This window comes from Mauremys mutica, chromosome 25 (genome assembly GCF_020497125.1).
Source record: "Mauremys mutica isolate MM-2020 ecotype Southern chromosome 25, ASM2049712v1, whole genome shotgun sequence".
Lineage (NCBI taxonomy): Eukaryota > Metazoa > Chordata > Testudines > Geoemydidae > Mauremys > Mauremys mutica.
The window spans coordinates 7,070,800-7,085,086 of record NC_059096.1 but is presented as its reverse complement, the minus strand read 5'-3'; the positions used below and the strand labels follow the sequence as shown (position 1 = coordinate 7,085,086).

Genomic DNA, 14,287 nt, shown 5'->3' with positions numbered 1-14,287 from the left:
GGGGTGTTTACACCGACCCCTGAATGGGGAAGGGAGCAGAGACCTAGGTCAGCCTCCCCCTCCAAGGACAGCTGGCAAAATCGCGCCCCACCCCCCAGCTCCACCCCTGCTCCCTTATTCTGCTGGGAGGTTCCCTCCAAGGGGATGCGGGGTCGCGCCGACAGCTTCAGCCGCCACCGCGCGCCCCTTTCCACGGCAGGACCCTCGGCGCGGAGACAACCCCCCTCCCCCGGCTCCTCTCCCAGCGGAAAGGGCGCCCGGGGCCCGCAGCTGCGCCGAGTGCCACCGCGGTAAATCCGGAGCCACTGCGGTGGGGTTACTCCGGATTTACGCCTCAGAGCGAAATCTGGTCCCGCCTAATAACGCGGCAGGATGCGGCTCCGGGCGTTCTGAAGAGCCGCTCGCGGTAGGTATGATCCGTATTGGTATTAATCAACGTAATTCGGATTTTCCTCTCGCTGAAATGACGTCAGATATTTCTTCCTCCGCGCCAGCCTTATGACTGAGCTCATGGTTGCGGGTGCCCAGCGGAAGGCTACGAGCCCCTCTGAAAATATTTTGGACCCGGGAGCCGGAATCTCCAGCGCCCTCCGCCTCCTGCCCGCCAGCGCAAAGAACTCGGGGTCTGGGAGCATTTCACATCCAATGCAAGACAGGTCCTGAGGGCACCAGCTGCCGCGCTCTTTCGTTGTGTTGGCAACCCAGACATTTCCTTGGGCTTGGAAAGCCAGCAAGAGAGGAGGTTTTTTTTGTGGGGGAGGGGAAGCTTGCTTTTTAAAGGGATCCACTTCCCTTAACAGATTATTTTTTAATCCCCGCTCCTGTCACCTTGACACCCAAGGGAGTTTTTGCCATTGACTAGCCTGGGAGCAAGCTCGAGGCCTGGGATCCGTGTTGCCTGTTTGATGGGTAGGAGGAGTTTCGTAGGGGGAAGCGGCCCTTGGATAAAGGTTTTACGTTGCCTTGCACGCCTCGGCTCCAGCTGGCGAGCTAAATAATAACCACAGAAATCCTCCACCCGACAGTTTTCTAATGGTATGAAACGCAAATGCAATTTTCTTTCATTGTTTGCGTGGGAAGTTCGAACCCTGCCTCGGGTCCCTCAAAAAGCTTCGGGTGCGGCCCCCCAGGGAATTAAAACGCTAAATCTGCGCCCCCGGTTCTTCAGCCTGGGCCTCGGGGCGCCCCAATTCGGCGGTGCAGACCTCGGCCCCTTCCTGCCTACATTTAACAACCGGTAGTAAAGTTAAGCACCCGCGCAAACGTTCTCCGCGCGCAGGCCCTTGTTCCAAGCGACCGGACCAAAAATCCAATCGATTGCTCTTTAAAGCACATTCTCAGCGTTAAGCACCGCGCACAGGGGGTTGCCAATGGCTTTTGTCAGCATATTTTTGTTAAAGAAAAAACATTTCTACTCACCGTTTTCCTACCGGGACAAGAGAAATCCCGATGTTGTTCCCTCATTAGATCAGGGTTGAAAAAATGGCATTAGAAATGGCTATTATCAAATAGGTTTTTTTTTGTGGGGGGAGAGACACAAGAAATCGGAGGAAAGGCATTTACTCTGCAGTTTTACATCCTATCGATAAAGACAAACAACACCATAACAAAAATGTTATTTATAAATAAATCTTTGCAGACCAGGAGCGGGGAACATATGGCTTCACGCGGGCCGACGGGAGGGGATTAAAGATTACATGAACGTGGAGAATGTGTATCAAACAGAATCACAAATTCTTCCAGAAAGAAATCACCCCTGTTTGGGGGTTGAAACTGCACAGGAACCAGTTCTCTTTCTGCCTTTCAATGAGAAAAGAAGAAAAAAATTAATGCTTTATAAAAGGCCTGGAGGGAAGTGACATTCCTCAAACTCTTCTGAATCACTGTCTGTAAACATAATCCTGGTATTAAAGCACTTGAAAAATATTAACAGCGGGACACTCAAATGTGGAGGGAGCATTGGCTTTGCAGTATGGAAGAGTTTATATAGATATTTATATACACACACACACATATATATATATATACTTTTCCAAATAGAAATCTGTCGAGGTGTATAAAATGAGCTACCTACATCACAAAGAAGGGAGGAGGGTAAAACTGGACAGTCGATAAAGTCTTTATCCAAGAGAGGGAGAGATTTCTTTTGGGGGGGTGGGTAGATTGTCAGATGATGTAAATTGTCCTAGTTCCATTGACTTGCCACCAATTAACGCCCATTGAGGATCATCTCCTCCATCTTTACATTTCTGAGGAGCAGAGGAGGGGAAAAAGTCAGTCTCTGAACATGGCCCCAGACTCATGAACAATTTCCGTTGTGGGTTTTCTTTCTTCCTGGCGGGAATAACATCATTTCCTTTGCTCTCCTCTGCTCTATGCGAATGTCAGAATCAACTCCTCACAGAGGTTTCATGTTGCCAGGAGAAGGCCTAGAGAATTTTCCCATGTGGCCGGCGGAACTCCCGGAGACTTGCTGGTTTCATAAATTCCTCAGGGAGCTGAGGGCTCCCGTTCCTTGTTCTGGGGGTGGGTGGGGAGGAGAGCTCCAGGCAGCCCCCACTGTCACATCATATGTGGTCTCGGCATGGCGTCTTGCTGGTGTGGTTGATACCAAGGTCCAAAGCTGTTGATGTAGCTGCTGGGAGGGATCGGGGCTCCTTTGCCAGCCATGGAAACGTCCCAGAGAGGGGGCAAGTTGGGTGAGCAGGGGGACAAGGAGGCAGGGTGGGGGAGGTGCTCCCCTTCCTGAACGCTGGAGCCCTGCTTCATGATCTTCTTGTACTTGGAGCGTTTGTTCTGAAACCAGATCTTGACCTACGAAAGGGAGAGGAAAGAGTCACCGATCTACAAAGAGGTGTGGGGGGGGGCAGTGTAGGGTATTATGTGGGGGGGGGGCGTTGTATACTCATTTAGCAGCTGGAATAGGAGGGGAGCTGGGGTGTGTGGGTTCCCTGCCAATATCTCTCCGGCTTGTCTCCCCCCACCCCCCAAATACGAGAGAGAAATATACACCAATTGCAAGGCCAAAATAAATACACCCCCGCCCCAGTCTGGTCTTACAACCGAGCCCCAAAGCCCTGGGTCGCCTGAGCTGGGGCCTAGCCTGGGTGGGGAGGTGGGTGGGCAGCCCATTTGCCAGCCTGCCTCTGCCTGCGGGCGTGCTGCTGAATGCACTGTGGGGCATGACCCCCTCCCCCCCCGCCAGCCCCTTCGACCTCCCCCCAGCGCCCCGGCACCATCGTGTTCACGTGGAACGCGCTCAGGCCCACAAGTTTCAACATTCTGATCGCCAGCTGGGCCCGGGGGGGGGGCACTGGAGTGGGGGGGCGGGGTCAGACTCTGGTCTGAAGAGGAAAGATCACCCCCGGTATCGATTTTAATCGATTTCCCTGCGCGCCCCAGGGAGTTCGCTGCTTTAGTTTAAAGCGCAGGTTCCTAGTAGCGAGAGAGAGATAAAGACTGGGGGTGGGGGGGGCGGTATTATCTGATTGCCGTGCCTGGGGCGGGGGCTACTTGCGACGGGTGAGGATCGGGCCCCGTGGCGCGCCCTGCTTGTGAGGTTTCTGTACAAAGCAGGAGCCGGGCCTGGAGTCTGCCTCGGACGCTGCTCTCCCGAGCTCGGAGCTCCCCGGGCTACCGAGCGACCCACCTCGGGGTGCTCCCAGCCCCCAGGCGCTCCGCCGGACGCGGGGGAAGCTCACACCCCCTTTGCCGGCGGGGTGAAGGCTCCGCTCCAGCTGGCCCGGAAGCCCACCTGGGGGGGGGGGTGTTTCTGGCCTGGGAGGGAAATAGGAGACGGATCGGGCCCATCGTCACGAACAGGTGACTCCGCGCTGCAGGCGCATCTTAGGCTGCGTCTCTGCCCGGGGCCTCGGGCTGTTCTGCTCCTGGAGCCAGATTCTGTGTCGGGGGCGATGCTTGGGAAAGTGCCTTCAAATATCCGGGCCCCATTGGAGTCAGTGGCAAAACTCCATGGGGGGGGGCAGGATCCCCCCCGGAGGGGGAGGCTTCTGCTTTGACTGTGAGAGGACTGCGCCAGGGCAGACACGGGGGTGGGTAGCAGAGGGAGCTGGCTGGGGGGCTGGGGGAAGCCCCATTTCGTAACGCCGCTCAGCGCACAGATGACTGCGCCTTTTTACACGGCGCGGCTCTGCAGGTCTTCACTCGCCTCCTTTTTTTTATTATTAGTATTATTAAATCTCGTTGCCTGTGGCTGTGGACTGATCCCTCGCGCCTGCCTGTCTGCATCTATCTCTTCAAAGCCAGTCACCCGTCTCTCTCTGCTCCCGCAAGGCGCTGCCCCGCGCTCCCATCCACCCGTGCAGAACCACGGACCAGCGGAGGATCGGGCCCAAGGATGGGACCAACCCGTATCCAATCATCCGACTGTCTCCCCCTAGCCCCTACCGGCTAATTTCTCCACGGTTTCCGTCTCAACTATTTTTTACGCCAGGCGGCCAAGATTCTGCTCTCAAATTCCATCCCTGTAAATCCGGAGTCACTCCGCTGCAAAGGAGTGAGTCCGAATTCACGCCGCCGAGAGCCAGAATTCGGTCCGATCTCATGGGGGGTGCTAGTTTCTCTTCTTGGTTGTTGTTTACGTGCGCCGGGGACCACTGGGCTTCCCGAGCGAGGCTTCACGCTCGTCTGATTTGTTCCTTCCAATGAATTTGAAACGAAAGCAGCCGAGCGCTGGGTGTCCTGGCGGACGGAGCTGAGCAGACACTCCAAAGGGGGTTGTTTCTCCCTCGCAGGCAGGGTCTCCCCCGCCCACCCCGCAGAAGAGTTTGTCAACTTCAAATAGACAAACATCCCCCATGGCTCATCCTCGCTGAGAAATAACAGAACAATTAAAGGAAATGCCTCTCAGCTCGGGAGCAATTCCACAGGGCTTTGAAGACAGAGAAAAAGGGCGAATGGGAACCACATGCGGCAGAAGGGGGCCGGGGGGAAGGCTCCGGAGTTAGGGACAAATCGACACAGACACACAGAAAGAGACCAAATCCAGCCCCGAGTTACCCCAGGGACGCCAGAGGGACAGCGGGGCAGAACGGAGCTAGATCCATCCCGGGATCTTTCCATCCGAACTGGAAAGCGGATCAAGGGTGCTTCGCCCCCTGCCCTCCTGGATCACGGCGGTCACGTGCCACAGAGTGCAGCCCCCCCCTGAGACAGATGCAGTCCCGTTGGTGTCGGGGCTGGAGAGATTACAGAGCCGGCCCGAGCCCAGATAATGCCTAGCGGGAAATCTCAGCGCTCCCCACGCACATTTGCACGGGTCAGGTTTAAACTTCCCCCTTTCAGTAGCTGTAAAACAATAAAGACCAAGGGGGGCCCGATTCTGCTGCACCCAGCGGTCAATCCGGAATGAGGGGCGATTCTGACCCGTGTCACAGGCTTGGCCCTGTTCTCGGATGTGTAACAAATAGACCACAGGGCTTTCCTCGAGCCAGATCCTGCTCCCAGTGAGGCGCCTACAACCGCGGAGTAGATACGGATTCACTCCTGCCTAGAGCAGAATTTGGCCCAGCTGAAGCGGGTAGAGCTGTGTATACCGGAATTATCTATTTACATAGATGTGGAGATGTGTGAGGGAGGGCAGGGCCGGATTCTGGTCTAAACAAGGATGAATCCGAATTAACTGTTGGATTTACAGGGATGGAACAGAGGCAGGATGTGGCCCAATGAACGCGAACGAAAGGAACTGCGTGTGCTGTTATTTCTTACACATTGGAGAGATGGAGCCAGATTCTGCTCTACACAGGGTTAAATCCGGATTCGCTCTGAATGTTCAGGGCTGGAACTGAGAACAAGATGTGGCTTAATGAAAGCAAACGCAACTCTGCTACGTTAGAGAGACAGGCCCGGATCCTGCTTCCAGTCACACCCCTGCAAATTCAAAGTCAATCTGGATTCGCTCCGGTGTAGAGCAGAATCTGGCTCTGTGGCGAAAGTCCAGCTGTTGCCAGGGGCTCAGTGGGGGTTGGACTGGATCTCAGCCGACTCCCCCTGCCCCCCCCCCCCCCAGCCTGTACCTGTGTCTGGGTCAGTCCCAGCTGCGCCGCCAGTTCCGCTCGTTCCGGGAGGGCGAGGTACTGGGTCTGCTGGAAGCGCTGGTTGAGCGCCTGGAGCTGCAGGCTGGAGTAGATGGTGCGGGGCTTGCGGATTTTCTTCCCTTTGCCGTTGATGCGGATCTCCCCGTTCTCGATCACGGTGGTTTTCTCGTGCTCTGTAAAAAAAACCAAACCCACAGGTGGATGAAAAGCCTCGATGAAGGGAGGTGGGGGGGCTGGAATGGGGCTGGGGGAGGCTGGCGCAGAGAGGCGAGAAAGGGGGGATAAGGGGATCCAACACCCCCGCCCCCTCCACGGGGAAGAACAAAGGGAGGGGAGCACCCGGGGGACGAGCCACCCCCAGAGGGGACGGGACGCTGTTTAAATGCCAGAGGTTGAGTCCCTCGTTGACGCCAAAAGACGCTCTGGGCCCAGGATCAGGTCCCCTAATCACCCTTATAAGCACCGCAAAACGACCTTAAAACAACGAAAAGAGGTTTCGTGTCTCTCTCTCTCTCTCTCTCTGGTCTATGGGTTACACGGCAGAGAACTGGGCTAAATCTGCTACACGGCTCCGAATCGGCCCTTACTCCGCTTTGACCGCGGGGTGCAGCAGAATCGGGCCTGAGAGAAGCCTAGGGTGGTTGTTATTGTTTTACAGCTGCTGGGAGTTTCAGCCCGGGGGAGCGTTGCGCTGTCCCGCTCCTCGCATTGGACAAAGTCTCTCTCTTTGGATGGTTCGGGGCGACCCTTCCCCCTGGAGACCCTCGGCTGGGGCAGGGCAGGAACGATCGGGCAGGGCAGGGAAACGGGAGGGAACGAAACCAGGACCGTGGAACCCCCCACAGCTATAAAATAGATCCTGTGTCAGGTTATAGCAAGTATTCTAGGCTAAATCTGAGCCACTTGTTAGCCCTACATCCTAGTCAGAAACCGATTTTTTCCCCTGCAACGGAGCAGACCCTCCTCCCCTGTTCATGAGCGGTAATGATGCGGAGACATTTCTGATTTCTGCAGAGCGTAGAAACCCCAGACTAGAGAGGTCACTCCGTCCTTGTCATTTTCAGGGGTCTTTCTCTTTATCCGCCCAATTCCCCGTTGAGCCGGGCGGGCCCTGTGGCGGAGAATGTCCCAAATCACTATCGCGCTTCCGCTGGGGTTTCTTTCCGATTTAGAGTCTTCAAAGATTTAAGCCCCTGCTTAACTTTATTAACCGGGCAGATGCTGGTGATAACTCCCTAATGAGGTCTGACCATTCGCACCAGCTACAGATCTGTCCCGGGAGTGGTCCCCAGGGAGCTCAGTCTAGATCTGGGTCGCTTCCTCTTGTTAATTCGGTTTCACCGCTCAGGTTGGGCAGTTTCTACTTTATCATCAGGTTCTGGAGACACCCCTGCAAACGTCACGTCGGTCTTTTAACTGCGCGGTGTTGTTAGATTATATAAACTTGCAAAATGTGAAGGCAGCTTTTATACACGCAAAAGTCGAGCCACTGGGAAGCTTGCATCGAAAGAATTCAGGGCAGGGCCGTTTGCTCTGTTAAATTTATGTGCGGAACATCAAAGCCGGGGCTAACTTTGTTATAACATAACGAGCTACTTTATTCACGTCTCATTCTCCGGGGAGCTTCGAAACGCTGCTACATGCTGTCCTTAATGTTGCTGGCAATTGTTTTTTTTTTCAATCGACGAGATCTTTATGAGATCTGTACGTGCAACTAGAAAGTGAGAAGGCGCATTGAGTCAATAGAAGAGTAAAGTATAATTTAAAAAAAAACCCTTAAGGAATCATTTAATTTCAAAACAAAAGTGTTTGCCGTAAAATCTAACATAAAATCTCAACGCTAATTAGCAAATCCCTGTTAGCCCATCGCACAATTCCTGTTAGCCCGTTTTCCCTTGAGCCGGTGGTTTTGTTAACGTCCTGTACAAAGTAATTTTAAAGCCGATGAGTTGCTTGGACTATTCGTTTACTCGTTTTCCTTTCTTTCTTTCAGTGAATAAATCGCTTGCAGGGTAGAAATCAAAAGCGAGCAGGACTTTAAAATCGTGCTCTTGTGAAAGTGCCAGATTCTGGTCTAAATGATATCGATCTAAACCCGGAGTAATTCAGGTGGAGTCACCCAGGCTGCAATGGAGCGAATCCGGATTTGCACTAGAATATTTTAGATCCAGAAGACGTTTAGCCAATCGATTTGTGTTCTGACTCTCTTTCGACCAATGGCTCTGAATTTAAACTTGTTTCCCCACCATACGAAGCCTAACCTTTTAAAATAGATTCAATATTTTTAATATGTGTCCGTTTAATAATCCTTCGTTAAATACATTAACTGGGCGGGTGTATATATATCTACACACGTTCCTAACATAGCAACGACCCGTGACACGTTCTGAGTACTGAGCTAGGATTCTGAGAAACCGGCAGAACATTTAAAAGAAACTCAAATGGAAACCCAGGAGCTGCCGAGGAAATTTGAATCCAAGTAGACGCAGAATTTGAATAGCGCGGAGCCTGGGATTTCCTTTGTTAGGTGCATCAGAAGTAATATGCATTTGAAGAAGTGGTTGGTTTTTTTTAAGCCAGGAAAGTTTATGCCCAAATAAATCTGTTAGTCTTTAAGGTGCCACCGGCCTCCTCCTTGTTTTTGTGGATACAGACTAACAGGGCTGCCCGTCTGAAACTTAGCATAACACTGGCAAATCCAGGTTCCCTTCTTTGCAGAGAGAATCATGAAATATCTTATCGGTCAGCAGCCCACAAGCCGCCACCCCCCGGGCACGGTTAGAAAGCGGACGGGAAAAGTTTTTGTGATTCAAAGATAGCGTCTTATCCGTCTCCCCGAAATTTATGGGCAATTGATTCATCTAAATTTGCTTCTGTTGTGCAGCGCAAACCCACGCCGAGGTCCTGCCTTGGTTTCTGGGAGTTTTCGAAGAAGATAGAAAGGGTCAGAGTCACTTTAGTTACAGATCCGAAGGCTCCAGGAGAAGAGAGCTTTCATTTTAATCCACCTCGGGAAAACACGACTACTACTAATTAATAATCAGCCCTGTTCATAATTAAAAACCTCCGTGGTTCTGTTCCACAGGGAGAGTCTCCTCCGCTGTTCCGGTCGGCTCTACGTAGCAAAAAGCTCGGTTCTGAATGTATTGTTAACACGTTACACATCGGCCCCAATTCTGCTCGCAGTGAAATTGGTGTAAATCCGGAGTCACTCCAGGAAGGGGGAGCAGAATTTGGCCTCCTCTGTCTCTAGGAGCTGCAGACACTTAGGACCGTATCCTGCTGTGAAGGAACAGTTTGCAGGGGAACTGTGATGTGAACCCTTTTGCAAGGCGCGCGAAAGCCCGTTCATTTGAGAATGTTATTCCTGGTGGGGTTGGTTTTTTTCTGGTGCACGGATGATTTTAATGACTAACTTTTTGTTACAGACGTTCTTACAGGGATAGGAAAAAATCCTTAAAGCAATTCGCCACGTTTTTCCTTTACAAAAACAATCCGTCCTGATAGTCACTCCAAAATCTTTTGTTTTATTTTTACAAGTAGGACTTTTAAAAAAAATAAATTAGGAATATCCCATTGCCAACTCTTTGCATCTCTTTTAAATCCTTTGCTTGATTAAATATTTTGGCATTTACCCTCCTGTAATAAATATGTAATTAGTTTTTAAAACGACTTCCCTGAAGTTCCCAGAACTTCGCTGCTAGCCTGAAATAGCTCCAACCAGGCTGTATAAACATCTTAAGGTTTAAAAGCGATGCGACCGAAGAACAATGGCCTGCTTAAGTGGATTCTTTATGGCAAGTTTCCTAATGTGGTTGATCTGCCATTAACACGGTGTGTATCTCCCCTGGAATCTTGACAGGTGCCAATTAAAGGCTATTGGAATTAAATCATATAAATACATGAAATGGGAACTGCTCGGTTGCGCAGGCCTTTTCCAAACACCCAGCGAGAGTTGTATGAAAATTAAACATTGCTACATGTATTTTATGGCTGGTGCAGGCCTCGCCTCTGCAGCCAGGCGATGAAAGATATTAACAAGGTGGCATGCAGGCTAATTGTTACAATCTAAACAATTGCATTCTTCTTCGTACTGTACGTCAGCCTCCAATTCTGGGCCACTGTAGATGAATCTGACAGATACACCAGGGTAAATGACAGGTTAGTCTGGGTGTGTGCCAAGTTCTGGAGTGAAATCCCGGCCCCATTAAAGTCAATGACATCCACTGACTTTCAATGGGGCCAGATTTTTACCCCTGGAGCGCAGAAAAACCGAGATGACTGTTCTTCCTTCCTAAAAGTGAGGGATATTATTTTTTCAAAAAAATCACTTCCATGGCAGATCTAGAATAAAATGCAGAAACAAAAAGGAGATGTTTTCTGTTAAAGTTGCACATGTTTCCAATCTAACAGCTAAGAGAGTTTTTTGGGATATTTTAGCCAGCGCTTATTTTTTTAAAGAAAATGTTAGCATGTCCCAAAGTAAACAAACAAAACAAAATACACAATCTTCGTCAACCCAGAATCTCAGGAGAGATGCCAAGGCCCCTTGCAATGCAAAGCAGCGTTCCCTTGCTGCAGAGAGACACGTTGCTAAAAAACATTCGGGGGGGGGGGGGAAATCATACAGTTGTCCTAAAACTTCTTGTTTGCATTGCAAACGTATCAAGTAAAAACATCATAACGTTCTTCCTAAATGAAGAAACCAAACAAGACAGTTTCCTAGTAAAGGCTTTCCACTGAGCTGGTCATTCTTTTGTTTGGTTCTTTGATGTGTGTGTGTGTGGGGGTAGCATCTCGGTTTTGTCAAAATTATTATTTTGTTCCCTTTAAATTGTTCCCTTAACTGGTGGGGGGGAGTTAAAAATCGCAAAAGGAAGCTATGGGAGGTCTGGCGCAAACCTCTAGTTCAAGAGAGAACTAATCTGGGAGCTCTGATACAAGCCCAGAGGGAGGTCACAAGCCAGGGGAAGGCTACTTTCAACTCCAGACTCGGAGCAGAGATTCGCCTCTCGGTCCGATGCTTGGGTCGGAGGACTTGCCGGAGACTTTTTTGGGGGGGGGTTGTTTGCAGCAGTGGGAACAGACCTCTTCCTGCAAAGGGCTGGAGTACAGACGGGGCCAGAGAGAACCGGCGCCCGGGCCTGGGGGTGGACAGCGGGCGGGCACTCGCTAGGGGGCACGCAGAGGTGGCTAGTGGCTAGCAGGACCCCCCCCCCCACACCCACACACACACAGGGACTGGGCTGGGATAGCGGGTGTCTGACACACAGGACACCCCCTTACCTGTCTCCTCCAGTCTGCCCCGGGGCCCCAGGGCGCTGGCCGGCTGCTGGTAGGCCAGGTACGGGCTGCCGTGGAGATGGTGCGGGTGGTGGGGGCCGCCAGCCGAGCCGGGGTACGGGTAAGCCACGGACCGTCCGTAGGGTGCAAAGGGGCCCCCGTCGTGGCCGGAGCCGTGCAAGCCGTGCAGGGGGTAGTGGCCGGGAGCCAGGCTGGGGGAGGGCGGCGGCGGCTGGGGCGAGGGGGGGTGGCTGTGCCCGAACTCCAGGAAAGCGGATTTGGAGGGGTCCGGCCCCAGCAGGCTCTCGGCCAGGGCGCTCATAGTCATCATGGAGCGCAGAGCCCAGGCCCGGGCGCGCAACCCGGGACTAGCAACCGGGCGGGCGGCGGCGGCGGCTGCTGGGGCGAGCCAGGGCTGGGGCTAGGGCAGGGCAGAGCCCCGCTGCTGCCTGCCGGTGCCGAGCGCTTCGCCCCTCTCCTGCCCCGGCCCAGGCTGCCGGGAACCGCTCCGCGCAGACCCCCCGCCCCCGCAGCCCAACCTCCCGCCTGCAGCCCGCACCGGGGGTTCCCCCTGCTCCCTCCCCGCCCCGCCCCGGGCCGCCCCGATTGGCCCAGGCGGCCAGGGACGTCACGGAGCCCTGGGGGCAGCCCCTCATCCCGGTAATTAACAAGCAGGCCGGCTAATGGCAGCTGCCTTCCTGCCAGCCAGGCCCTGGGACTGGGGGGAGGGGAGGCACTGGAGCAACAGGTTTGGGCCATGATGGGGGGGGGGGAGTTTAGCATAAATGTTTGTCAACAGGAGGACAAAAAGCTCCCCGTGGGGCAGAGGGAGCCAGGCAGGGGGAATAAATCATCATCACCCGGAGGAGAGCGCGCCGGGGGCAGGTCTCAGGGGATCCGGGCACCCCTGGGGCACCCTCCGGAGCTCATGCCGGCTTTCCACCCGTGTCCCCCCACGGATTTACTCCGGGGGCAAGTGACGGCGGACTCAGCCCCAGGAGGTCATTGGCGGAGCAAGAATTTTGTTGGAACAGGTGTTTAGCTGAGATTTTTTTAAAAAGAGGTTTAAAAAGTCCAAATATTTGAAAAAAAAATCTCAGCCAGCTCCCACGAAAAACATAACAGCAAATCAAAAGGAAGCGGAGGGGGGGGGGGCGATAGGACATCCTCCCCCCCAGCACCGCCTTCACCCAAAAGAGGCATAAGGAGGAGACCGGGGCCCCTAGATTCCTGGCATGGATCAGTTCATCAGAACCGTCCAACAAACCTTTATAGAAAAAGTGGCTGGAGCTGAGAGGCGATTTGAAAGGGGGTTTTCCTGGAAGAGTGAAAGCCACGGTCTCCCACTCCCAGAAGGGGTGTGCATGCCACGGACCAGCTCAAGGACCTTTGACACAGCCAGAGGGGTGTCAAGGAGGAGTCAGTCTATCCTCAATTCTCAATTACTGAGGCACAATCTATACTCGCTGCTGTATTTGTTTTCCACAAGCGACTCCCGGGATAAGCTTCTAGGAGTGATGCGCCCGAGTAGTTGGGTGCTAATATCTCTGTCCTTGAATGTATGAACCCCCATCTGGCACATGGCCGGTGATGTGCCACACTAGATAGATGTTGTGACTTTTAACCCAAACTTTGCACCTTGGGGTGATTTAAGCTTTACAGCTAGATGCACAGACACTCCTTCCTTAACCTGGGCATGAGAGAATTTTAACATTAGCTTTAATAAAACATTTTGAATCTGTTCTTACGTATAGCACGGAGGAGCCCCAATCATGGTGCAAGACCCAGGGTGCTGGGAGCTGTACAAAACACAGGCCGGCCTCACAAAGACAAGAGATGACTACGGGGTACAAGGAAAGGAGGGGACACTGTTGGTTAGCGATCACCGGAGAACACCCGCTCGGAGAATCAGGCTTCACTCCGGCTAGAAACCACCCAGCAGGTGTGAGTGCCCAGGCGGCCCGTACAGCAAAGAGGAGTCGGGCCCTGTCTCTGCCGGCGCTCAGGCCGGCGGAAAGGGCGTTCGCTGACATCTGCAAAGTGGGACCCGTTCCCACTCCCTTTCGAGCCGAAAAGCCCCAGCGAAACTGGCAGAGATGCCGCCTCATCCGCCGCTGAAATGAACGTGGACTGCGAATCAGCTGTTTAATCCTGGCGCGTCCAAGCTGGGTCTTGCAAAAGCCTTTTTCTTCCTTTTCTTTCGGGCTTTCGTTTCTGGAAGAAGTTTCCTTCAAAAGAACAACCCCCCCCACACACACACACAGACACAGACACACACCCCTCCTCCCCTCACGTGCGCTGGTAGAGGAGAACCAGAGAGGATTCGGTTTTCTTTCTCCGGGTTTACACTCCGCTTGGCAGGCAGGAACTGAGGTCGATGCAAACAGGATTCCCCGCTCATAGCATGGCCAGCTCCCCTGCGCTGGTGTTTAAGGAGGGGATTTGTAGGGCAGACAAGACGTAGAGGGAGCTGCCCCTACTACGGTTACATGGCCCAGGTAAACCCGCACGCACCTTCCAGCGCCAGGCACGGCTGAAGCTGGTTTGAAGCGAGATTCTGCAGCCAGGGCAGCAAAGGGCGACGCTTGGCACACGCCCATCACCCCCCCGAGGAAGGCTTTGGGGATGCTCCCTTGGTAGGTTTCATGTGTGGATACAAAGAAAACACACAGCGAGACTTTTTCCATGCGGGGGGGGGAGGGTATCGGACCGTCCACTTTCAATGTAACAAACCCACGTCCCAGCAAATTGTCTCCAAAACCGACCCGAGAAAAGTGGCGCTTTTGCGGGCACAAGGCCCTTGGGTGGGGCTTAAGGAAGGTGTATTAATGGCATTATTAAGGACTGCGCTACATCGCTCCTCTTGATTGTCGGCCTGGCGGTAGCGACTCGGCGGCCCAGTCCGGGATCAGACCCCGTGGTGACAGGCGCTGTACGGAACACGAATT

At 53.3% G+C, this 14,287-nt stretch overlaps 1 protein-coding gene across 1 annotated transcript; it reads right to left on the bottom strand.

Moving 5' to 3' along the window:
- Positions 1-1,489: 1,489 nt before the first annotated feature.
- Positions 1,490-11,670, bottom strand: DLX4 (distal-less homeobox 4). Its single transcript, XM_044999716.1, has 3 exons — positions 11,343-11,670; positions 6,036-6,229; positions 1,490-2,814 (listed from the first exon to the last, which is right to left on the bottom strand). Exons 1-3 carry the CDS (start codon positions 11,668-11,670, stop codon positions 2,563-2,565), a joined length of 774 nt encoding a protein of 257 aa, XP_044855651.1. The 3' UTR covers positions 1,490-2,562.
- Positions 11,671-14,287: the final 2,617 nt, after the last annotated feature.

Bases quoted from the DNA above. Each gene is read 5' to 3' on its own strand.
- DLX4 (XM_044999716.1), bottom strand. From the start codon at position 11,670: ATGATGACTATGAGCGCCCTGGCCGAGAGCCTGCTGGGGCCGGACCCC. The intron at 6,230-11,342 runs GTAAGGGGGTGT...TTTTTTTTACAG, and splicing joins GGGCAGACTGGAGGAGACAG to AGCACGAGAAAACCACCGTG. The intron at 2,815-6,035 runs GTACAGGCTGGG...TCCCTTTCGTAG, and splicing joins TGGGACTGACCCAGACACAG to GTCAAGATCTGGTTTCAGAA.